General features: G+C 43.4%; 1 protein-coding gene across 1 annotated transcript in view; it reads right to left on the bottom strand.

Moving 5' to 3' along the window:
- The window catches only part of LOC109930964 (dynein axonemal heavy chain 8-like), a 2199840-nt gene that overhangs the window by 989762 nt on the left and 1184047 nt on the right, over positions 1-26031 (bottom strand). Inside the window, 1 exon segment of the mRNA XM_048596622.1 lies at positions 18832-18916. Coding sequence (XP_048452579.1) covers positions 18832-18916 — 85 coding nt within the window.

Here is a 26031-nt window from a genome sequence, read left to right as displayed (position 1 = left end):
TTCAAAATCTCCCCTCCCCCTACCGCATCCCAAAACCAGTCCAGCTTGTCCCCGCCTCCCTAACCTGTTCTTCCTCCCACCTATCCCCTCCTCCCACCTCAAGCCGCAACCCCATCTCCTACCTACTAACCTCATCCCGCCCCCTTGACCTGTCCGTCCTCCCTGGACTAACCTATCCCCTCCCTACCTCCCCACCTACACTCACCTTTACTGGCTCCATCCCCGCCTCTTCGACCTGTCTGTTTCCTCTCCACCTATCCTCTCCTCTATCCATCTTCTATCCGCCTCCCCCTCTCTCCCTATCTATTTCAGAACCCCCTTCCCCTCCCCGATTTCTGATGAAGGGTCTAGGCCCGAAACGTCAGCCTTTCTGCTCCTATGATGCTGCTTGGTCTGCTGTGTTCATCCAGCTCTGCACCTTGTTGTCTAGCATTCTGGTAAACCTCTTCTGCACCCTCTCCAAAGCCTCCACATCCTTACTGTAATGTGTCAACCAGAATTGAACACCATACTCTAAGTGTGTCTTAACCAAAGTCTTATAAAGCTGCAACACGACATCCTGACTCTTGTACTCAATCCCCCGACCAATAAAGACAAACATGACATACGCCCTCTTTAGCTGCTTGGCCACTTTCAGGGAACTTGAACACCAAGCTCCCTCTGTACATCAATGCTGTTCAGAGTCCTGCCATTAACTGTATACTTTTCCTTGACATTTGATCTCCCAAAGTGCAGCAACTCACACTTACCCGGATTAAACTCCAACTGCCATTTCTCCACCCATATCCACAACTGATCTATATCCTGCTGTATCCTTTGACAATTTCTACTCTACCCACAACTCCACCGATCTTTATATCATTTGCAAACTTATTAACCTACCCATCTACATTTTCATCCAAATCATTTACATTTATCACAAACAGCAGAGGTCCCAGCACGGATCCCTGCGGAATACCACTAATCACAGACCTCCAGCCTGAAAAACACCACCTTCCACAACTATCCTCTGCCTCCTATGGGCAAGCGCATTCTGAATCCAAGCAGCCAAGTCACCATGGATCCTATGCATCTTAATCTCTGATTAGATTACAGGGTATTGTATTAATACCTGTATTTTTTTCTTCTCATTTAGATTGACTTGGACATCTAACTCATTTCTATTGTTAAAAGCCACAACACTCAAAAGGTTTCAAAACACTGTACTGGATTTTCCCAGTGGCTGAACAGCTTGGGCAATCACGAAAGAAGTTCAGAAAGTATGGCAAGAATGGAAAAAATGAGCTTCTCAACATTGTGAAAAAAAATCAGATTTTCCCATTCAGGTTTCAATGGGATTCTCGTTAGAACACAGCAAGGAGTGTATTTGCATAATTTAACATTGCACTATTAGCTCATTGCATTGTTTACATGCAAGTTGTTATTCTCCCAGGTACTAGTAAGAATTTCCACCTTGAAAATGATAGTGGTTAACTTTTGGCTGCAGCTCAATGACCTCTTCTTCAGGCTTCCATATTGGGCAGCATTGGCAACATCTCAGGGCACACTCAAGGCATGGGAAATTATCGGAGATAATTCTGAAGGACAGCATTAATCCCCACTAGGAGAGGCAAAGTTTGGTCAGGGAAAATGAGCAGGTGAAAGGCAATAGGTTTACAGGGATTTGAGGAATTTGTTTTTTCACTCAGTGGCTTTTGAGAATCTGGAATGTACTGCCTGGTACAGTAGTTGAAGCAGAAAACTTCACAACCTTTAAAAAGTACTTGGATAAGCACTTGAAATGTCATAAAATTCAAGGCTATGGGCCAAGTGCTAGAAAGTGGGACCAGTATAGATCTACAGTGCAGGCTCGATGGACCTAAGGGTCATTTTTACGCTAAATGATTCTATGACCTACTGCACTCACCATCCCTGGAAGTTGTATTAGCAAATCAACAGCCTCACCAAATTATCAGACTAACAATATAACTCAGTTCAGCACTTCAATTTGGATCTCACTAACATCTTACACTGCAATGATGCTGTCAAGCTGCTTTGCACGCAGGGTCATTCACCCATCTCCTGCATCAGAACAAAATGCATCTCAGGAGTCTTGCTTACTTTTTTAGTGCTCCCTTACTTTGCATTTACTTTGATACTAAAAGTATCTCTCTTTGCCTTGCCTTTTCACACACTGCTATTTCATTGAAAACGCAACGGTATTACAACCCACTTGGAAAAGTGTGCTGATTCTGAAGCCCAAAGTTGCCACAGAAGATTTGTGATTCAATAAAAGCACGCCAAGTCCCGGATCAACCTTTCTGTTTGGATCAAGGTTAAATAAAACAACGAGAAGGTTTCTGGACTTAACAAGAACTACTATTTATTACAAATAAGTAAATTCTAATCACAAGTAAACAGCCATGAACTTTCAAAATATGGCTCTACCAGTTGAAACACTAACTCTTTTTTAGGCTCTACATCCACATACGCTCAGACACTGTAAAAGCTGGTTTAATGAGGGAGAGAAACAAAACTTGGATATACACTTCAACTGCATTCCACGGAGTTGACTAAGATGTTCTTTTTAGCTTGCCAGGGCTTTGTTTTTGAATCCCCTCGCTTCAGGCTCTTTCACTTCTTTGCAGGAGGCAAAGGCGATTAGTACACTAACTACAAAGTCTCCCAGTTACTTGGTAAAGGCAACAACTTACAGCAACCATTGGGAGAATATAACTGTCTTTTCATATAATCATAGAATCCCTACAGTGTGAAAACAGGCCATTCGGCCCAACAAATCCACACCACCCCTCCGAACAGCATGCCACCCAGACCCATTCCCCATGTCTAACCCACTTAACCTAAACATCCCTGGACACTATTGGCAATTTAGCATAGCCAATCCACCTACCCTGCACATCTTTGGAATGTGGGAGGAAACCGGAGCACTCAGAGGAAACCCACGCAGACACATGGACAATGTGCAAACTCCACACAGGCAGTCGCCCGAAGATGGAACTGAACCCAGGTCCCTGGTGCTGTGAGGGAGCAGTGCTAACCACTGGATTTTTAATTATTTTTAGTTTACTCTTTCATCAGTTTTGATTTAGAGCTGTGAATCGGGAACTGTGAGCTGAAAATGACCTTTGAACTGTGGGCAGCAATCTATGTTTATGAGAAAACAGAACAAATAAGTTGCTGTTTGTTCATGAGGCCAGGCCTGGAAGTTAGGTTGGTCCTTGATCAAAATGTTCTACAGGCACTTCAACACCAGGAGAGAGCAGTATGTTTAAACAGATAGCAGATGTTGCCATTAATGAGGTCAAAACTTAGGAATTGGTTCCAGCAAGTATAGGGCGGACTTAATGTTCCAGCAGATGAAATGTCACATGATAACTGGGACATCATGGAGAGATGGGCATTTTGACAGGGAGAGATCAGAGATTTGAACTGTGTTTTGAACTGTGTTTTCTGTGAGGAGATTAGCTGTTAATGCTACAGCATGAAGTTTTGAAAGCTCTGTGCCCAATCTTCCATTTATCAAGTGTTGGAAGTTCAGAGAATAGAAACTAAAAAGTAAGTTTTACTGACTGCCTCAGAGTCAAAGGAAGAAGATGTAAAGATGGCTCTGATAAACAGCTTCAGAAAATGAATCAAAAAACAATCATGTATGTCTGTGGAACAATGCATCATGAAAACTATTTAAGTAATCTGGCGAGTTTTGTATCTTCTTTTATTTATCCCTTAACTCTGTATGTTTTTCTTTCTGTCTTTTGTGTGAATGGGGCTGAAAACAAAAGTTAGTTGGTTTAAACATAGGCATCAATCAGATCACTTTACTGAATTATGCTCTGCTAATGTTAGTGTATTAGTAATAAATTACTAAGTATTTTGTTTAAGCTACAAACCGGTATAAAGAATTGATTATTCAGAATCCGAGACTGGTCAAAAAAGTCTGGTTAGGAACCGCTGGGGTCAATTTTGAGGGTCATTGATGGTTTTAATTTTACTGTGCTGCAAATACAGAGGTAAAAGGCTGATTTGGTTCGGTTGTTTGTCTCCATGTTGTAATACTGCACCACAGCAATGTTTACCTCCAGTGACTTACTTGTATTAAAACTACAATTTTATCCATGGGCTTTTATTTTCAAGTTCATTTTCTCCAACTCATTCTGACATTCACCAATAAGTTGAAGATTCCAAGATGACAATGGTGGAGTAGATAGCATCCAGACTCTTGAGCCTGGATCTCATCCAATATAGTGAGATCTTGACCAGCTGGGCCAGTTGGCTGAGGCACAGCATATGAATTTTAATTTAGATAAATGCAAGGTGTTGGTGACTCAAACCAAGCCAGGATTTACATAGCAATGTTAGGGCCTTTGGTAGGAACAATGAGATCCAGGGGCACAAGTTCATGGATGCTTGAAAGTGGAGTCACAGGTAGACAGGGTGGTGAAGAAGGCTTTTGGCATGCTTGCTTTCATCGGTTCGAGCAATAAGTATAGGAATTGGGATGTCTTGTTGTAGCTGTGTAAGACATTGGTAAGGCTATATTTAGAGTACTGCACGCACTTCTGGTCGCCCTACTATTGAAAGGATATGATTAAACTAGAGTGAGTGCAGAAAAGATTTACTAGGGTGCTATCTGAGTTGAAACATTTGAGTTATAAGGAAAGGCTGGATCAGCTGGGGCTTCTTTTCCTGGAGGGTAGGAGACTGAGACATGACCTTATAGAGATCTATAAAATCATGAGAGGCATAGGTAAGGTAGATAGCCAACAGTTTTTCCCCATGATAGCAGAGTCTAAAACTAGAGGGCATAGGTTTAAGGTGACAGGGGAGAATTACAGAATGGTCCAGAGGAGAAACTTTTTCACACAGTGGGTGGTGAGTGTCTGGAATGGACTGCCTGAGGTCGTGGTAGAGACGAGTTTTGACATTTAAGAAACATTTGGACAGGTACGTGCATGGGATAGGCCTGGAGAGAAATGGATCAAATGCAGACAAATAGGCCTAATTGTGAAAACTGGGCAGCGTGGACATGTTGAGTCAAAAGGCCTGTTTCCATGCTGTAAACCTCTAGATTGCCCACTTTCTTTTTCTCTTTCCCTTTTTTCTGATTCTCTTCTCAGTTTTTTTTTAGTTTTTATTGTTTCTTACTTACCTTTTGGAAGCTGTGGAGGCAGCAGCGGCAGAGTATGGCAGAAGCTGGGGCCCAGCACAAGCCCAGATGGTGGCAGCAGCGAAGTGGCAATTGGCAACTGGCGGCAAAGGATAACGGCAGTGGCAATCAGCAACAAGGCAGCAGTGGCAAAAGATGTCAGCAGCGACTGTTGGCCGTGACGGATGGTGGCAGCAGCGGTCAACCATGAGGGCTGGCGGAAGAGGCCGTCGGCCACAAGGGATTGTGCCAGCAGCCATCAGACATGAGGGATGGCAGCAATGGCAATGCAACAGTTGGGGCCGAAGCCTTATAAGCGACAGCAAAGCCTGGTGGGTCTTAGCCCAGTGAGGGTGAAAGTATGCCCAGCAAGGGGGACAGCAAACCCTCTTGGGAAAGCCCACTTGGAACATCTGCAGGCCCATGGCTCTAGAAAGAACTGTAATGTTTGGCATTTTAGCTTTATTTCTTTATATTTCTGCTTTTATGCTAAAAAGATTGTATTGCTGAACTTTTTAACTTATTTCTTCATCTTTCTATTTCTGTAACTAAGATTTTGTGCCTTGGTACTTTGTACCTAAGATGATGGATTGTGTAACAACACTGTACAATTTTCAATGCATTCCTGTACCCGGTACTTGAGTACACATGACAATAAAACCTAAATCTAAATAATCTAAGTTTCATAGGTTTCTCTTGAACCTTCCAGCATTTTGAATGAATGTATGCAAATTTAGTATAGTGCTAACACTTAGGCCTTGCACTTTCACTTCCATACTCAATACTTGCCATTCTGAATGGAGGAGATCATCTTGGGGTATTCCCAGCTATCCACTTGTTACCTTGGCCATTTCCCTTTACTGTTGCACTTTCTACCCTTTTTGAACTTGAGAATGATGGAAGATTTATGGATCAACTCAGTCGTCAGCCATTACTGTTACCTGCCTAGCAGTTTCAATCTGTTGGTTATCAAAATGTTGAATTTTATATTTCTCTAAGAGAATGATCATTCAAAGGATTTCATACACTGCTCCATCTTCCAATCCTCATATCCACTGGCCAAAATTACTTTGCTTAACTCTTTCAAAAGCAATGTAGGTTTTGCTCAGACTGTTTCCTTAAATTCGGAAATCCACACCTACATATCTTAGGCACTAATTCTGCTGCAGCCAATATAACTCTTTTTAAAGCATCATAATCTCTAGAAACCCCATGATAGTGGTGTAAACGTCCTGTGCTTCACCTGTAAAATAACTCATCACTGGCATGTTGCAGTTTCTCTTTGGCCAAGTATATAAAATTATGAGAGGCATGGATAAGGTGTATAGTCAGTCTTTTTAGCAGAAAGAAAACACCAAATATTAGGGGGCATAGGTTTAAGGTGAGGGGGGCAAGTTTAAAGAAGTTGTGCAAGGAAGATTTTTTTTTACACAGAGGGTACCTGAAATGTGCTACCAGGAACAACAGTAGAAGCAGATATATTAGCGAAGTTTAAGAAGCATTTAGACAAACACACGAAGAGGCACGGAATAGAGGATATGGACCATTAGAAGATGGTTGTAGTTTAGAATGGAATCATTGTTGGCACAGACATGGTGGGCTGAAGGGCCTGTTCTTGTGCTGTACATTTCTGAGTTCTAAGAAATTTGTCTCATTTTCTCAAATGATACGAATAGTGCTTTCACATGTTTTTTCATGAATACAAACATAAACATTTCCTTACTGAACTTTACATTATGATTCAAATTCTCCTCATCAAAGCCTGTTTTTTGTACACACATCATTTTGAGCATACTTTCATACTCTGTCTCATCTCGTGTCTCCATCCCTTTCCAATTCCAGTGCAAGCTTTCTCATTTCCATTTCCTGTCGTTTAAATTCCGTCTCCCTTTCCTTATCTTTTATTACTATTTTTGTCCTTTTCCACTCTGTCTCCAGATTTTTAAGTTCAAGTTCAAGTTTTAATTGACATATGAAGACGAGACTGTTTCGGACTACAATTGCTGGAGCTTAGAAGAATGAGAGAATCTCACAGAAACTTATAAGATTCCAACCAGCTGATACAAGGTTTGTTTTTTTTTCATTCACACATGGGACATGGCTGTCGCTGGCTAGCAAGCATTTAGTGTCTGTCTTGAGTTGCCAGTCAGAAGGTCTTCTTGAATAGCCGCAATCCATGTGCTATAGGTAGACCCTCAATACTGTTAGGGAGGGAATTCCAGGATCCTACGACAGTGAAGGGAAGGCGATGTATTTCTATGTCAGGATGATGAGTGGCTTGAAGGAGAATTTACAGGTGGTTTGTGTTCCCATGTATCTGCTGCCCTTGTTATTCAAGATGGAAGTGATGTGGGTTTGGAAGGTGCTAAGGATATTTGGCAAATTTCTGCAGTGCAACTCGTAAATAGTATTTATTTATTGTGTATATTGTTATAAAATATGAAGTGTTGTACAGTGTCAGCACTCTCCAGAGCCATCTTAAAACGCTGCTTCAGTATGAGGAGTCACGAATGGTGCTAACATTGTGCAATCACTGGCAAACATCCCCACTTCCAACCTTATGATGGAGGGAAGATCGTTGATGAAGCAGTTGAAGATGGTTAGGTCAAAGACACTATCCTGAGGAATACCTGCAGAGATATCCTAGAGCTGAGATGACTGAACTCGAACAACCATAACCATCTTACTATGAGCTATGTAGAGAGTTTGCCCATGTCCATTGATTCCAGTTTTGATACGGCTCCTTGATGCCATACTTGGTTGAATGCGGCCTTGATGTCAAAGACTGTCAATCTCACTTCACCTCTGGAATTCAGCTCTTTTGTTCATGTTTGGGCCAACGCTGCAATGAGACCAGAAGATGAGTGGCCCTGGCAGAACCCAAACTGGGCATCAGTGAGCATGTTGCTTCATAGCACTATTGCTGACATCCTTTTTATCCCCCTTCCTTCATTAGCGGGTTGAGGGCATCGCTGGCTAGGCAGCATTTATTGACCAACTCTAATTGCCCAGAGGGCAGTTCGGAATCAATCACATTGCTGTGGGTCTGGGGGAGTGACACGTTCACCAGACCAAGTAAGGGATGGCAGTTTCCTTCCCTAAAGGGCATTAGTGAACAACATGGTTTTTTTCCGACAATCGACAATGAATTCATGATCATCATTAGATTCTTAATTCCAGATATACTTATTGAATTCGAATTCCACCACCTACCGTGGCGGGATTCGAACCCAGGTCCCCAGAACATTATCTGGGTCTCTGGATTAACAATCCAACAATAATGCCACGAGGCCATCGCCTCCCCTCTGCCATCACTTTACTATTGATTGAGACTAGACTAATGGGTTGGTAAATGGCTTGGTTGGATTTGTCCTGTTTTTTGTTTTGTGTACAAGATATACTGAGACAATTTTCCACATTGTCAGGTAGTTACCAATGCTGTAGCTGTACTGAAGCTTGGCTAGGCACATGCAAGTTCTGAAGCATGGCAAGTTCTGGAGCACAAGCTTTCAGTACAATTATTGGAATGCTGTTAGGGCCCATGGTCTTTGCAGTATCCAGCACCTCCAACTGTTTCTTGACATCATGTAGAGCTAATCAAATTGGCTAAACACTGGCATCTGTGATGCTGGGGACCCCAGGAGGGGTCAAAATGAGATAGCAAGAACTGCAGATGCTGGAGTCAGAGATAACAAGTGTGGAGCTGGAGGAGCACAGCAGGCCAGGCAGCATCAGAGGAATAGGAAAGCTGACCTTTCGGATCAGGACCCTTCTTCAGAAATGGGGAGGGGAAAGGGAGCTCAGAAATAAATAGAGGAGGATCGGGGCTGGGGAAGGTAGGTGGGATGGTGATAGGTGAGTGCATGTAGGCAGTGGTCAGGATTGGTCAGTGAGATGGAAGTGGTGGATAAATGGGAGAGAAGATGGGCAGGTTGTGTCAGGTCAAGGAGACGGGGATGAGAGGGAGGCTTGGTCACGGGATGAGGCCAGGGGTGGGGAAATTTTGAAACTGGTAAAATCCATGTTAAGGCTTTTGCGCTGTAGGCTCCCAAGGTGGAATATGAGGTGCTGCTCCTCCAGTTGTGACACTGGAGGAGGCCCAGGATGGACATATCACCTAGGATGGACATGTCACTCAGGGAGTGGGAGCAGAAGTTAAAATGTTTCACGACCGGAAGGTGTTGTCTGTCACATACAGAGTGCAGATGCTCTACAAAATGGTCTCCAAGTCTCCGCTTGGTCTCACCGATGTAGAGGCCACACCAGGCACTTCGGATGCAGTAGACCAAGCTGACGGATGTGCAGGTGAACCCATGTCTGATTTCGAAGGTTTGCTTTTTGCCTTGAATGGAGGTGGGGGGTGGGGGGGGAGGTGTAGCACTTCCTGCGGTTGCAGGGAAAGATGCCGGGGTTAGTGGGGAGTGTGGAGCAGACGAGGGAGTCATGGAGAGACTGGTCCCTACGAAAGGCGGATAGGGGTGGGGATGGAAATATCTCTTTGGTTGTGGGGTCGGATTATAGGTGGCAGAAGCAGCAGAGAATGATACCTTGGATGCGGAGTTGGTGGGGTGATATATGAGGACAAGGGGAATTCTGTCTTTCTTTTTGTTTTTGTTGGGGGGGATGCGATGTGAGGGCAGAGGTGTGGAAAATGCAAGAGATGCGTTTGAGGGCATTTTCAAACACCAGAAGAGAGAAGTTACGGCCCTTGGAATAGGAGGACATCTGGGATGTGTGGGAGTGGAATGCCCCATCTTGGGAGCAGATGCGGTGGAGGAATTGGGAGTAGGGGATCGCATTCTTGCAGGAAGGTGGGTGAGAGGAAGTGTAATCTAGGTAGCTGGGGGAGTCAGTGGGCTTGAAATAGATGTCGGTTATGAGGCGGTCATCAGAGATGGAAACAGAGAGGTCGAGGAAGGAGAGGGAAGTACCAGTGATGGTCCAGGTGAATTTGAGGTTGGGTTGAAAGGTGTTAGTAAAGTTGATGATCTGTTCAAGCTCCTCATGGGAGCACAAGGCAGCGCTGATACAGTCATCAATGTAGTGGAGGAAGAGGTGGGGGATAGTGTCAGTGTACCAGCGGAAGAGAGACTGTTCCACGTATCCTACTAAGAGGCAGGCATAGCTTGGGCCCATGCGGGTGCCCATTGCCACCCCCTTAGTTTGTAGGAAGTGGGAGAGTTGAAGGGGTCGAAATGAATCATCTACTGGGCACTTCTGGCTGAAAGTAGTTGTGAATGTTTCAGCCTTACCTTTTGCAATGATGCATCATTGAGGATTGGGATATTTTTACAGTCTCCTCTGCCAGTGAGTTGTTTAACTGTCCATCACCATTTACAAACGGATGTGGCAGCACTGCAGAGCTTAGATCTGATCTATCGGTTGTGGGATCACTTAACTTTGACAATCACTTATTGCATATACTGTTTGGAATGCAAGTAGTTTTATTTGGTAGCTGCACCAGGTTGACAGCTCATTTTTAAGCTTGCCTGGTGCTGATCCTGGCATGCCCTTCTCTACTCTCCATTGAACTAGGATTGATCCCCTGGCTTGATGATAATGATTGAGTAGGGGATGTGCCAGGCTATGAAGTTACAGATTATGTTGGCGTAAAATTCTGCTGCTGCTGATGGTCCACAGTGCCTCACAGATGTCCAGTCTTATCTGTGTGAAGTGTGGCACCATTTAGTACGGCGACGGTGCCTCACAGCACAATGGAGGGTATTCTCAATGTGAAGGCAGGACTATGTCTCCACAAGAACAAGTGCAGCAGTCACTCTCACTGATACTGCCATGAATAAATGGGTAAATGCAGGAAGGAGGTGCCCAATAATCAGGCAGCACAGAACCAGGTGTCATAGTCTCGGAATATGGGGTAGGCCATTTAGGACTGAGAGGAGAAGAAATTTCTTCACTCAAAAAGAACTGATAGTATTGCTACCACTATTAATCCAGTGACTTAGTTAACATTTAGGGGACCAGGGCTCAAATTGCAGATGGTGAATTTGAATTCAATAGAAATCTGGAATTAAGAGTTTGATTTTGAGCCCATCACTATATTTCTTCTACTTTTCCAATTTTTGGTTTGGAACTGTGAGTTGTAGTTGAGAATTGAGTTTTTTTAAACAGCAGCCTGTTTTTAAAAAAAGAGGAAAAAAGATTGATGTTTGCTGTTGGGCACCTGCCTAGAAAGATAATGCAGATTAATTACTTCTCTGAGGACACTCCGGTCGTTACAGCACGAAGATAATTTGATTTGATTTTATTCTTGTCACACATACCGAGGTACAGTGAAATGTTTTGTGTGCAGTATAGGCAGATCATAAGATACAGAGATCATATGGTGATTGAACAGAACAAAGAATACAAAGTTACAGTTGCAAAGAAGGTATACAAAGTAAGATCAACATTAAATTTGAAATTTGAGAGGTCTATTCAGAAGTCTGACAACAGCAAGGAAGAAACCATTCTTGAACCTGTTAGTCCATGTGTTTAAGCTTTTGTATCTTCTGCCTGATGGAAGAGGTTAGAAGAGATTATAACTGCAGTAGGAGGGGTCTTTAAATGATGCTGGCTGCCTTTCCGAGGCAGCGAGAAGTGTAGATAAGAGTCAACAGAAGGAAGGTTCGCTTGCATGATGGGCCAGACTGTGTTCACAACTTTCTGTCATTTCTTATTGTCCTGGACAGAGCAGTTGCTATACCAAGCTGTGATGCATCCAAATAGAGCCTGCTCCAACATTCAATAGGATCAGGGCCGAACTTTTTGTGGACTTGGCTCCACTTACCTGCCTGCTTACCATAATCCTTAATTCCCTTAAGGGCTATCTACCTAACTTTGCCTCAAAAACAAGCATTGAGCACATTTAAGACATAGACAGATTCTTGATTTGTGGGAGGATCAAATATTACAGGGAAGAAGACCAGAGAATGGGGTTGAGAAACATACCTGCAATGACCAAATTACCTAATTCTGCCTCAAGATCTTATGGTCCTATAGGTATACAGCTATCAAGTATCAACATGTGTCTCTGACCAGCCCATTGGGTGCTTTGTGTGATCTGGATCCTTACAATTTGTGGATTGGACCACTGTCGAATCCAACCACTCATTTGCCACTCATCAGCCCATTTAACCGGCCCTTTTATATCTCTTGTAATTTAAGGCTATCCTCCTCACTGTTTTCTACCTCGACATTTTTTTTTATTGCTTGCAAACTTAGTGATCAACTCTCTAATGGCTGGTTCATCCTCAGTCAGAGCTGTCCACCGAAGTCAGTCCAAAGTTGTGCCTGGTATTTAAGCAGTAAGCATTAAGGGGTCGGGGGGTCAGTGGGGAATGCTGAACTGGGAAAAGTCACAAACTTAAGTGTGAAGATGTGGTAGAGAATGCTGGGATGCTAAGGAAACAATCATTGTGATTAGAGAGGGCTTGGGGGGCTTCTGTCTTTGACAGTTATTAGCACCCTCCCTTTGATGGGAGGCAGCGAATAACAATGTTGGTCATAGCTACATGGTAAGGCTTGAGGCTCACATAAATGGGGATATCATTAGTTAAATAAAAGGGTTGAGTTGGAACCAAGAACTTGAAAGTTGTCATGAGGTAAGGTCCTAGGGAGTGGCACTGAATGAACAGACCTTGGAGTGCAGGTTCACAGTTACTTGAAAGCAGAAGCGCAGAAACAAGATAGTGAAGGCGGTGCTTGGTATGCTTGCCTTTATTGGTCAGTGCACTGAGTAGAGGAGTTGGGAAGTCATGTTGCAGCTGGACAGGACTTTGGTCAGGCCATTTTTGGAATACTGTGTGCAATTCTGCACTCCCTGCTATAGGAAGGATGTTGTGAAAGTTGAAAGGGTTCAGAAAAGATTTACAAGGATGTTGCCATTTGAGCTACAGGAAGAGGCTGAATAGACTGGGGCTATTTTCCCCAAGAGTGTTGGAGGCTGAGGGGGTGACCTTATAGAATTTATAAAATCATGAGGGGCACATAGATAGGGTGAATAGCCAATGTCTTTTTCCCAGAATATGGGAGTATAAAACAAGAGAGAATTTAGAAGGGACCTAAGGGGCAATATTTTCCCACAGCGGGTGGTACGTGTATGGAATGTCCTGCAAGAGGAAGTGGTGGAGGCTGGTACAATTACAACATTTAAAAGGCATATGGATGAGTTCATGAAGGAGGAAGGGTTTAGAGGGATCTATGCCAAATGCTGGCAAATGGGACTAGATTAATTTAAGATGTCTGTTTGACATCGACAAGTTGGGGTGAAGGGTCTGTTTCCATGGTGTACAACTCTATGACTAGTCCACTCTAGCCATGTTCCAAAATTAAACTAGTCTCACTTGCCTATATTTGGTCCATAAATCGCTCCAAACCTTTCCTATTTATCTATTTATCCAAATGTCTTTTAAATATTGTAACTCTACCCGCATCCACCTCTTCCACTAGCAGTTCATTTCACACGCTGTCTAAAATAAAAAGAAAGAAGTTGCCCCTCATGCCCTTTATAAACTCTTTCTCTTCTCACTAAAAATATGCCCCAGTTTTGAGCTTTTCCACCTTAGGCAAAAGACCTTTGCTATTCACCTTATCTATGCCCCTCATGATTTTATAAACCTTGATAAGGTCACCCCTCAATCTCCTAGACTCCAGTGGAAAAAAAAAGTCCCAGTCTATCTAGTCTATTTTTATAACTCATCACAGTCCTAAATGGCTTCCTCTGTATCCTCAGATTGTGACCCCTGGTTCTAAACTCCCCTGCCTCTGGGAACATCCTTCTTGCATCTACTGTCTAGTCTTGTCAGAATTTTATAGGTTTCTATGAGATCACCCTCATTCTGAATTCCAGTGAATATAATCCTAACAGATTCAACCTCTCCTCATACGTTAGTCGTGCTATCCCAGGAATCAGCCTGATAAACATCTGCTTCACGCAAAACCCTCTATAGCAAGATCATCCTTCCTCAGGCAAGGCATCCAAAACGGTAAATAATATTCCAGGTGTGGTTTCACCAAGGGTCTGTATATTTGTTGCAAGATATCCCTGCTCTTGCACTCAAATCATCTTGCAAGAAAGGTGTTGGACCAGTCACATGGTCTAACAATAGGTCAAAAAGATTGGCGAAGAGGGGCGTCATAAGAATTGCTGACATAACTAATCACAAAGACTGCTGATACAGGCAGGAGACAAGGAGGAAGCACCTGGCCTTGACTCATACGTCCAAAGTAAACATTAAGTAATGACGGAAGTCAGCCCACCAGGTCATTGCCAGGTCGCTGCATCAAATCCAGCCAATTATGAACAGACACATCTGGATGATGTGGTCAGCCATGCTAAAGATAATATAAATATCAGCAATGTTCAGAAATTGAACAGTGTAAACTCTGGAGATCAACCTATATTAGTCAGAGACTTTTTCCCAGGACGGAAATGACTATTACAAGGGGGCATAATTTTAAGGTGACTGGAGGAAAGTATAAGGGAGAAGTCAGAGGTAGGTTCTTTGCACAGAGAGTAGTAGGTGCGTGGAATGTGCTGCCGGCAATGGTAGTGGAGTCAGATAATTTAGAGACTTTTAAGCGACTCTTGGAAAGGCACATGGAAGATAGTAAAATGTAGGGTATGCAGGGTAGTTTGATCTTAGTAGGATAATAGGTCAGCACAACATCATGGGCCGAAGGGCCTGTACCGTGCTGTACTATTCTGTTCTATGTTCTATATGTCAAGAGGTGTGTCCTTCGAATGAGATGAAGTGACAGAACCATCCAAAATGATCAGTGACTGGCCAGCAATGTCCTTCCTCAGTAGTGGGGAGCAGATTTGGGAAGTGCTATTTAAAGTTCTAAACTCAAAGTTCAGTGGTGCTAGTGTTATTACCAATATCCACAAGACCCTCCAGGGTTGGTCATTTAACAAAGGCCAGTCTTTACCACCTGCTGCACCTTCATGCTCACTTTCAGTGACTGGTATACAAGGACCCCCAGGTCTTGTTCCACATTCCCCTCACTCAATTTATAGCCATTTAGATAGTAATGCACTTTCCTATTTTTGCTACCAAAATGAATAACTTCACATTCATCCACATTATATTGCATGTGCCATACTGAAGTCAAGGCTGTAGCTTGGGCAGTAGGCTTTGCCAATATAACTGGCTTCTCCTAGGTACAGGGTGCCAACAGTGCCGAATCATAACCTGCAACCACTTCCATCTGGAAGGACAGGGCAGCAGACATATAGGAACACCACCACCTTCAAGCTCCCCTCCAAGCCACTCACCACCCTGACTTGGAAATACATGACTGTTCCTTCCCTGTCACTTGGTCAAAATCCTAGAATTTCCTCCCTAATGGCACCGTAGGTTAACTCATAGCAGGTGGGCTGCAGCAGTTCAAGGAGGCAGCTCACCACCACCTTCTCAAGGGCAGCTAGGGACTGGCAATAAATGCCAGCCAGCCAGCAACGTTCACAAATGAATACTCACTCCCATGTACCCATTGATGCCCCGAGTTCATTTGCCTTACCTGTTAGGCCTCTTGCATTGAAATAAATGCAGCTTAACCCAGACCTCCCTTACTTCCTGCCATGCTCTTGCCTGCCCTGTCCAGTACTAAAATTACCAACACTGCCTTTATTATTTAACCTGCTGTCATTAATTTCTATCCTGTCCTCAACATTCTCTTTCTATCTCTACTGCTTGGAGACCATCCCCTGCTAGAAAAGCGACATGTTCCCACTGACACAAGGAAAAGAACTGTACTCCTCTGTCAAATCCTAAGTGACATCAGGCAGATCAATGTTTTGGAACGCCCTACTTCAGAATTGCAATGCTGTCTCGTTGCACTTGAGCCATTCCTGATTCTAAATGTCTGCTGAAACGTTCTGTGCAGCATTTCCACCTGTCAATTTTGCTAAAACAGAAACAGGACATTTTGGATGGAAACCATGTTTGCATTATTTGTGCAGAAAAGACAGAAGTTTTTGTATCCTTGAATTCTTGATCAAAACTGAAGATCACACTGGTGAGCAAAGTTCCAAAAGGAGCAAAGAGGAGGAGCTGGAAAAGCAAATGCAAAACAATGTGGCTTGTAAAATGCTTGAGGAAAGAACAGGAAATGCATAAAAGGCACAATGAGTAGATCAGTACAATAAAAAAAGGTAAAATAGGTAAAATCACCACAGTCCTACCAGGCCATAGACTGCTGTCACCACAGGGACAACTGGGGGTGGTTTAATCTGAGTGACACCACACCTCAGGTGAAGGGAAGAGTTGAGAAGGGGAGTCCTCTATGGTAACATCAGCCAGCGCAGGAATTAAACTCACACTGTTGGCTTCAATCTGCATTGCAAACTGGTTGTCAGCCAACTGAGTTAACCAACCTCTAGATCTATACAATAAAAGTTGTACTGAGGAAGGTACACGTTGTGCAATTTCTTTTTGCTTTCCTATTTACCTGCCTGTCCTCTTTCCCTTTAGCTACTCATCCAAACTGTCTCAGACATTATTTTATATTTCATTTTTTTTTCTCCCCCTCTATGCTTATTATCTTCTGTTAATATCACTTATGTTAGTTAACTATTTCCTTTACAGATCATTCTACCACTAAAATTAGGTAGGCATTGTAACATACATAGGAGAAGAAAGTTGCAAGGGGATATTCAAGTTAAGTGAATGAAAATTTTATAGTTGATAGTTCACCAGGCTGATCCTGGATTTTCTTATGAGAAGAGGTTGAGTGGGCTGGTCTTGTACTAATTGGAGTTTACAGGAATGAGAGGAGGCTTTATTGAAATATATAAGATTCTTAGAGGAGCTGACAGGCTGGGTGTGGAGAGATGGACTGTTCCACAAGGGGATGCAAAGTCCAGAAGGGTATACTCTCAGAGTAATGATTTTCTCTGGAGGAATTTTGGAATTCTTCACTACAGAGGGCTGTAGAGGTTGAATCATTTAAGTACATTAAGATTGACAAACTTTTAAGTCAGTAAGGGAACCAAGGGTTATGGGGATAAAGCAGGAAAATGGAATTGAGGATTATCAAATCAGCCATCTCACCGAATGGCACAGTGGATTCAATAAGCTGAATGGCCTACTACAGCTCTTACATTTTATGTTCCAAAATTGTATGGTGCTAAGGGTAACTTCTGTAGCTTGTTGCCTGGTTTTACAGCTAAAATGACAGTTGACCAGACACATGACAATTTAAAGTGCAAATATATTTAAGTATGTGGTACTGTATTTACAATAATGCATCACCCAAGCCACATGTGTGCCCTCAGAAGCTTATCTTCCCTGTCCCTGCACTACATCCATAAACAGTTGCAGGATTCCCAGCTTGGATAGATGGAGTCTGCGCAGTGGTGAAGCCTAAAACAAACACAGAAAATGCTGAAGAAATTCAGCAAGTCTGGCAGCATCTGTGGAGAGAGAAAGAGTTAATGTTTTGAATCTGATTTTTCTTCAGAACCCTCAGTTCATATAAAACCTGAAACATCAACTCATTTTCTCTCTCCACAGATGCAGCAAGACCTGCTGAGTTTCTCCAGTGTTTTCTGTTTTTGCTTCAGATTTCCAGCATCTATAATATTTCACTTTTTTTAATACAGTGGAGCCTGTTGACCTTGGAGCTTTGGGTAGATGACTCCAGTGGTGTTGAGGCTAGAGGGTCCTGGGATGCTGAGTCTCCTGCCCACATGTAGGCTTACCTTCCACAGTTTCAAATTCCAAAGTGTTGGGTGTTGCAGGTAAAGTGCAGGTGAGGGTGATAGGCATCTCTGGAGTATCCTGAAAAAATGAGTTCTGGGGGATCCTCTATGCTTCAATTCCTCCGTTGGGTGCCTGATAATACCACATTGCCTTGACAAGAAGGGTCACTCAGAGAGAGATTAAGGTCTATCAACCCCCTCTTGCCATTAATGCGGAGCACCAGTGGCTAAATCGATGGACGCAGGTCTGCATATCTTTCTGGTAGCCACTGAGTATTCTGCTTGACCTGCTTTTCAAGGCAGTCACCAACCTGCCGAGCAAGACTACCAGATGTACACATGCCAAAGCCAAAATGGTACTGAAATGTTGCCAGATTCCTCAAACCTTCAATCAAATTTACTGAATGGTCCTGACAAACTTGCATATTTCTCCTTTGTCTGTGCAATTTCACAAAGTTAATAGTGGCTGATACCATGACGGGGTCAATCCCAACTGTACTCATTCGTGCCAGGTGCAGAAAGAATTGTCAATCACAAATCAGCCTCTCCAACCACACCTGATAACGTTCAATGCAGAAGTAAAATACTTCCTAAGTACTGTCCATCCTCTCACAAGATGGACAGATGCTATCAATGATAAATATGGTCACCTAGAGTTCCTGCTTTAAAACCAGCAGTAATATCTTTAATTCCTATTGTACTGAAAATTGTATTCAATAAAATATAAAAATTTGTTTGCCATTTTGTTGTAAAGACTGTATTTGCTCACTACCATCCTTCAGGGTCTGTCCCACCATGACTCAAGGCATGCACTAAAAGTTGCCCCCTAATGCCATCAGCATCACCATTTTAAAAATGTGAAGTAGAAGCTAGAGGTAAATATAAACGAATTAAGTTTTTTTCTATAATCTTTAATGTAAGCTATTAAACAGGTTACACATGCACATCAGTCATGTTCTAATTTTAACTTATAATTAAGTTTTACCTATTCCTGGTGGGTCAGATTCTTGGTATATATATATAAGTGATTTTCTGCCTCCTTTCGAAAAGAAATCATCATAAGGTTGAAGCTGTCAACAGAAGTATGAGATTAATTTATTATTCAAGTGACAATTATATTTCAAATAAGCAGATTTACTAAGTAAAAGGCAAATACTTCACACATTGTAATGCTAATATAAGAACAAGGTGCTGGAAAACCTCAATAACTCCATATGGAGAGAGAAACAGAATTAACATTTTGAGCTCAAGCCTAGTCTCATAACAACCATATAACCACTTAATTATTCAACCACTGTTGTTTGGTTCAATAATATCTTTTAGAGAAGTAAGCCCACCATCCTTACTTGATCCAGCCTGTAAGAGACTTCAGACCCACATTATAAACCCAAGCTGCTGGGAAATGCCCAGCTCCAACATGGCATAGAGCTCTGTACATAGCTTGGAATGAATACTCACTTCCACCTGCACACTTTTGTCACTATAAGACCATAAGAAATAGAAGCAGAATTAGGTTATTCAGTCCACTGAATGGTGGAGCACACAATCATGACTGATATGCTTCTCAATCCCATTCTCCTGACATCTCCCCGCCACCCCCCATAAATTCTTGATCGGTGAAGGGATCAAAGGTTATCTCTATCTTAAATACACTCAATGACTTAGTCTCCACAGCCTTCTGTTGCAATGACTTGCAATGATTAAGCACCCTCTGGCTGAAGAAATTCCTCTTCATCTCAGTATAAAGGGTTGACCCTTTCCAAGAGGAATACAGCACAGAAAGAGACCCTTCAGTCCAACTAGTCCATGCCGAACATAATCCCAAACTAAACTAGTCCCACCTGCCTGCTCCTGGCCCATATCCCTCCAAACCTTTTATTCATATGTCCATCCAAATGTTTTTTAAATGTTGTATGTCCTCAGGTTCTAGTCTCTCCTACTAGTAGAAACATCTTGTCCACACCCACTCTATCCAGGTCTCTCAGTGTTCTGTAAGTTTCAATTCATCCTCCTAAACGCCATCAAGTACAGACCCAGAATCCTCAGTTGCTCATATTAACAAGCCCTTCATCCCAGGATCATTCTTGTAAACCTCCTCTGGACATCCCCAAACCAGCACACCTTTCCACAGATACGGGGCCCTTTGAGGGAAATACTTGCCTCGCACATCTCTTAAATATCCCAGCCCTACCCCCGCACCTGTGCCCCACCGTGATTGACCCCTCTACCCTGGGAAAAAGCCTGATAGATTCCACTCTATCCATGCTATTCACAATCGTATAAAATTATATCAGCTTGCCCCTCAACGTCCTGCAAAACCAGTATATCCAACCTTTCTTCATAGCTAATATCCCCTGTACCAGAAAACATCCTGGTAAACCTTTTCTTTACCTTCTCTAAAGCATCCACATCCTTCTGGTAGTGTGGTGAAGAACTATACGCAATATTCCAAGTGTGGCCTAAATGAAGTTCTATAAAGCTGCAGCATAACTTGCCTATCCTTGTACTCAATGCCCCTTCTAATGAAGGAAGCATGCCATAAGACTTTTTTCCCCCACTACCTTATCTAACTGCGTTGCCACCTTCAATGATCTGTGGATCTACACACCCAGACCCCTCCGCATATGAATATCCTAAGGTTTCTGCCATTCACCATATAATTTCCACCTGCAATTGACCTTCCAAAATGCATTACTTCACATTTTTCTAGATTAAACTTCACCTGCCATTTTTCAGCCTATGCCTCCAACTGATCTATATCCTGCTGTATCCTCTGACAATCCTTCTCACTATCCGCAACTCTAATCTTTGTATCGTTCACAAACTTACTAATTAGACCAGCCAACACTTCCTCCAAATCATTTATGTAGACCACGAACAGCAGAGGTCCCAGCACTAATCCCTGTGGAATGCCACTAGTCATAACCCTCCATTCTGAAAAGCATCCTTCCATCCCCTATGACTAAGCCAATTCTACATTCATCTTGCCAGCTCAACCCTGATTCCATGTGACTTCACCTTTTGTACCCTGATGTCCAGGTATCATTCTTGTAAACCATCTCTAGATCATCTGTGACCCCAGTGGAACTCTGCTAGTCACTGGGTGCCATCCTCAAAAAGGCCTTGTTGTCCTCACTCCCTGCTTTCTGCCAGTCAATCCTCTCTCCATGTCAGTACCTTGTTCCTAATACCATGGGCTCTTAATCTTATTTAGCAGTTCCTAGGAGGCAACTTGCCAAAAGGCCTTCAGGAAATCCAAATAGATCATGTCCACTGGCTCTCCTTTGTCTAACTTGCTTATTACCTCTTCAAAGAATTCTAAGATTTTTCAGGCATGATCCCTCTTGATGAAGCAGTGCTGACTCAGCCCTATTTGACCATGCGTCTCCAAATACTCTGCAATCTCATCCTTAACAATGGACCCTTAAATTCTTATCAATGAGAGGGGTCAGGGTAACCTGCCTCCTCCAGAGGTCCCCAGAATCACAGATAACAGTATTCAGCCAATTTGATTCACTCCATGTAATATTAAGAAACTGTTAGAAGCACTGGATACTGCAAAGGCAATGAGCCCTGACAATATTTCAGCAATACCACTGAAGACTTGGGCTCCAGAACTTGCCACTCCCAGGTCAAACTCTTCCAGTACAGTTACAACGCTGGTATCTACCAATGTACAACTTGCCCAGATAATTCGGTACACAAAAATCAGGACAAATCCAAACCAGCCAATTTATGATGAATATGACTGAGTTATTATTGCCTCAAATACTGAAGCAGTCCACGTCCAAATGTAACAAGCCTGGACAATATCCAGGCATGGGCTGAAAACCAACAAATAACATTTCTACCACACAAATGCCAGGCAATGACCATCTCCGATAAAAGACAATCTAACCACAGCCCTTGACATTCAATGGCACTGCCATCACAGAATCCCCACTACCAACATCCTGGGGTTATCACTGACCAGAAACTATACTGGATTCAAACTGGGCTGGCCTGGAGGAATCCAAATTGGGCATTATTGCGAGGTAATTGTTGAGTAAGTGCTGCTTGATAGCACTGTCGATGACACTTTACATCACTGATGATCAAAACTGGAATGATGTTTCACTTTTTTTTAAAATATAGATTATCTCGGTCATCATCCACTACTCTTACCATCTGTCATGCTTGTTCCTGCTTATATTCTTGCCTATGATAATACCTTTTCAGCATTATTATATGACATAACTGACTTTTCTTTCTATGACCAGGAGTTTCGATTGGATGTGTCACTTTACTAACCCTACTTACTACATTACATGAATGACTGAATTTCATTTTTAGAAATTCACTTCAATGGCTAGAATGCCAATACTTCATCCCCTCTTGAAACATTCTAGTTGCTGAATGTTTATCTGCCTATTCTGTCTTTGTCAGTTGTGAAACTGTTGCTGCGTTACATGTTCCTTGGAGTCCTTCTAGAAACATAGACACGTACTCCACTTATTCAGGAACCAATCATTGCAAGTGGCAGATGTGGGGAGAAAGCATACAGTTCCTAAAGCATACAGTGTCCTCAACTTTACTAATAAACAGCATAGTGTACAATAGCAAGGAAGGTGATATTGAACTTCTATAAGACACCTTGTAGACCTCAGCTGGAGCATAATGTACAATTGTGGTCGTCACATTATAAGGAAGACGTGGATGTATTGGCCAGAGTGCAGAATTTATGGGGTAGGCAATGGCCTAGTGGTATTAATCGCTAGACTAGTCATCCAGAAACCGAACTAATGTTCTGGGGACCCGTGTCTGAATCTCACCATGGCTGATGGTGGAATTTGAATTCAATAATTAGGAAAAAAAAAAGAAAGAGTCTGGAATTAAGAAGCTACTGATCACCATGAAATCATTGTTGATTGTTGGAAAACCCATCTGGTTCACTAATGTCCTTCAGGGGAGGAAATCTGCCACCTCTCACCTGGTCTGGCCTACAGGTGACTCCAGGCCCCACAGCAATTTGGTTGACTCTCAACTGCCCTCTGAATTGGTCTAGCAAGCCACTCAGTTGTGCAAATCGCTACAAAGCCTCAAAAGAAATGAAACCTGACGGATCGCCTGGCATTGATCTAGGCACTGGAAAAGATAATGGCAGAAACAGCCCTGTCAACCCTGCAAAGGCCTCCTCACTAACATCTGGGGGGTAGTGCCAAAATTGGGAGAGCTGTCTCACAGACTAGTCAAGCAACAGCCCGACATAGTCAAACTCAGAATCATACCTTACAATGTCCCAGACACCACCATCACCATCCCTGGATATATCCTGTCTCTCACCAGCAGGACAGACCCAGCAGAGGTGGCGGCACAGTGGTATACAGTCGGGAAGGTGTTGCTCTAGGAGGCCTCAAAATTGACTCCGGACGCCATGAAGTCTCATGGCTTCAGGTTAAACAGGGGCAAGAAAACCTCCTGCTGATTATCACATACCGTCCTCCCTCAGCTGATGAATCAGTACTCCTCAATGTTGAGAAGCACAGAGGATAGCAAGGACACAAAATTCACTCTAGGTGGAGGATTTCAATGTCCACCAAGAGTGGCTTGGCAGCAGTACTACTGATCGCACTGTTTAGGTTCTAAAGGACTTAGCTGCTAGACTGGGTCTGTGGCAGGTGGTGAGGGAACCTACAAGAGGGAAAAACATACTCAACCTCATCCTTACTAATCTGTCAGTTGGAGTTGCATTTGTCCATGACAGTATCAGTAAGAGTGACCATCGCACAGTTCTTGCGGAGACGAAGTCCCGCTTTCATACTGAGAATAACTTCCATTGTGTTATATAGCACTAATCATCGTGCTAAATCGGACAGATGTTGCACAGATCTAGAAACTCAAGACTGGGCATCCATGAGGTGCTGTGGGCCATCAACAGCAGAATTGTACTCCAGCACAAACTGTAACCTCATGGCCCAGCATAGCCCCCACTCAACTATTACCATCAAGCCAGGGGATTTACCCTGGTTCAAAGAACAGTACAGGAGGGCATGCCAGGAGCAGCACGAGGCAGACCTGAAGATGAGGTATCAACCTAGTGAAGCCACTAAACAGGACTAGTTGCAGGCCAAAACAGCGAAAGCAGGAAGTGATAGACAAAGCTAAGCGATCCCACAACCAACAGATCAGATCTAAGCTCTGCAGTCCTGCCACGGCTAGTCGTGAATGGTGGTGGACAATTAAACAACTCACTGGAGGAGGCAGCTCCACAAACATCCCCAACCTCAATGTTAGAAGAGCCCAGCACAGCAGTGCAAAAGATAAGGCTGAAGCGTTCGCAGCAATCTTCAGCCAGAAATTCCACGAGGTTGATCCATCTTGGCCTACTCCAGCAGTCCCCAGCATTACAGATACCAGACTTCAGCCAATTCGATTCATTCCAGAACTTGCCGCTCCCCTAGCCAACCTGTTCCAGTACAGTTACAACACTTGCATCTACACGACAATGTGGAAAATTGCCCAAGTATGTCCTGTACACAAAAAGCAGGACAAATCCAACCTGGCTAATTACTGCCCATCAGGCTACTCTCAATCATCAGTAAAGTGATGGAAGGTGTCATCAACAGCGCTATCAAGCAGCAACTGCTCAGAAATAACCTGCTCAGTGACACCCAGCTTGGGTTCCAACAGAGCCACTCAGCTCTTGACCTCATTACAGCCGTGGTTCAAACATGGACAAAAGAGCTGAATTCCAGAGGTGAGGGAAGAGTGACAGCTCTTGATATCAAGGCTGCATTCAACCGGAGTGTGGCATCAAGGAGCCCGAGCAAAACTGAATCAATGGGTATCGGGGCAAATTCTCCAGTGGTTGGAATCATACCTGGCACATAGGAAGACGGTCGTGGTTGTTGGAGGTCAATCATCTCAGCTCCAGGGGTTCCTCAGGGTAGTGTCCTAGGCCCAACCATCTTCAGCTGCTTCATCAATGACCTTCCGTCTATCATAATGTCAGAAGTGAGGATGTTTGCCGATGATTGCACAATGTTCAGCCCCATATTCCTCAGATGTTCAAATGCAACAAGATCTGGACAATATCCAGGCTTGGACTGACAAGTGGCAAGTGACATTTGCGCCACACAAATGCCAGGCTATGACCATCAAACAACTGCCCCTTGATATTCAATGGTATTACCATCACTGAATTCCCCATGATCAATATCCTGGGTGTTATCATTGACCAGAAACTCAACTGGATTCGCCACAAACACTGGCTACAACAGCAGGCCAGAAGCCAAGAACACGACGGCAAGTAAGTTACCTCCTGACTCCCCAAAGCCTGTCCATCGTTTACAAAACTCAAGTCAGGAGTGTGTTGCAATACTCCCCCCTTGCCTGGATGAGTGCAGCCCCAATAACACTCAAGAAGACTGACACCAACCAGCACAAAGCAGCCTGCTTGATTGGCAATACATCCACAATCATCCACTCCCTCCACCACAGACGTTCAGCACACACTGCTGCTACTATCTACAAGATGCACTGCAGAAATTCACCAAAGATCCTTAGACAGCACCTTCCAAGCCACGACCACTTCCATCCAGAAGGACAAGGGCAGCAGTTATATGGGAACACCACCACCTCCAAGTTCCTCTCCAAGTCACTCACTATCCTGACTTGGAAACATATCGCCATTTCTTCACTGTCACTGGGTCAAAATCCTGGAATTCCCTCCCTAATAGCATTGTGGTCAACCCACAGCAGGCAGACTGCAGTTCACCACCACCTTCTCAAGGGCAACTAGGGATGGGTAATAAATGCTGGCCAGCCAGCGACACCCACATTCCACAAATGAATAGAGGAAAACAAAACTGATTTACAATAGTTCCAAGAGGGAGAAACATCAGTTTTGAGGACAGATTGAAGAAGTTAGGACTGTTCTCCTTGGAGAAAAGAAAGCCGAGTGGAGACTTGATACAGATTTACAAAATCATAAGCAGGCTGGATAGAGGAGACAGAGACAGTCCCAATCGTAAAAGGAAGAAAAATGGGAGGTCACAGATTTAAAGTAATGTGCAAAAAATGCAAGGGTGATGTGAGAAAATTTGTTTTGCACACATCAAGTAGTTAGGGTATGGAATGCCTTGTCTGGAAATGTGGTGAAAGAATGTTCAATTGTGGCATTCAAGACGGTATTGGATGATTATTT

Source organism: Rhincodon typus, chromosome 5, assembly GCF_021869965.1.
Source record: "Rhincodon typus isolate 14 chromosome 5, sRhiTyp1.1, whole genome shotgun sequence".
NCBI lineage: Eukaryota > Metazoa > Chordata > Chondrichthyes > Orectolobiformes > Rhincodontidae > Rhincodon > Rhincodon typus.
Note: the sequence above shows the minus strand (reverse complement) of the source record. Positions and strands in the feature narration are given on the sequence as shown.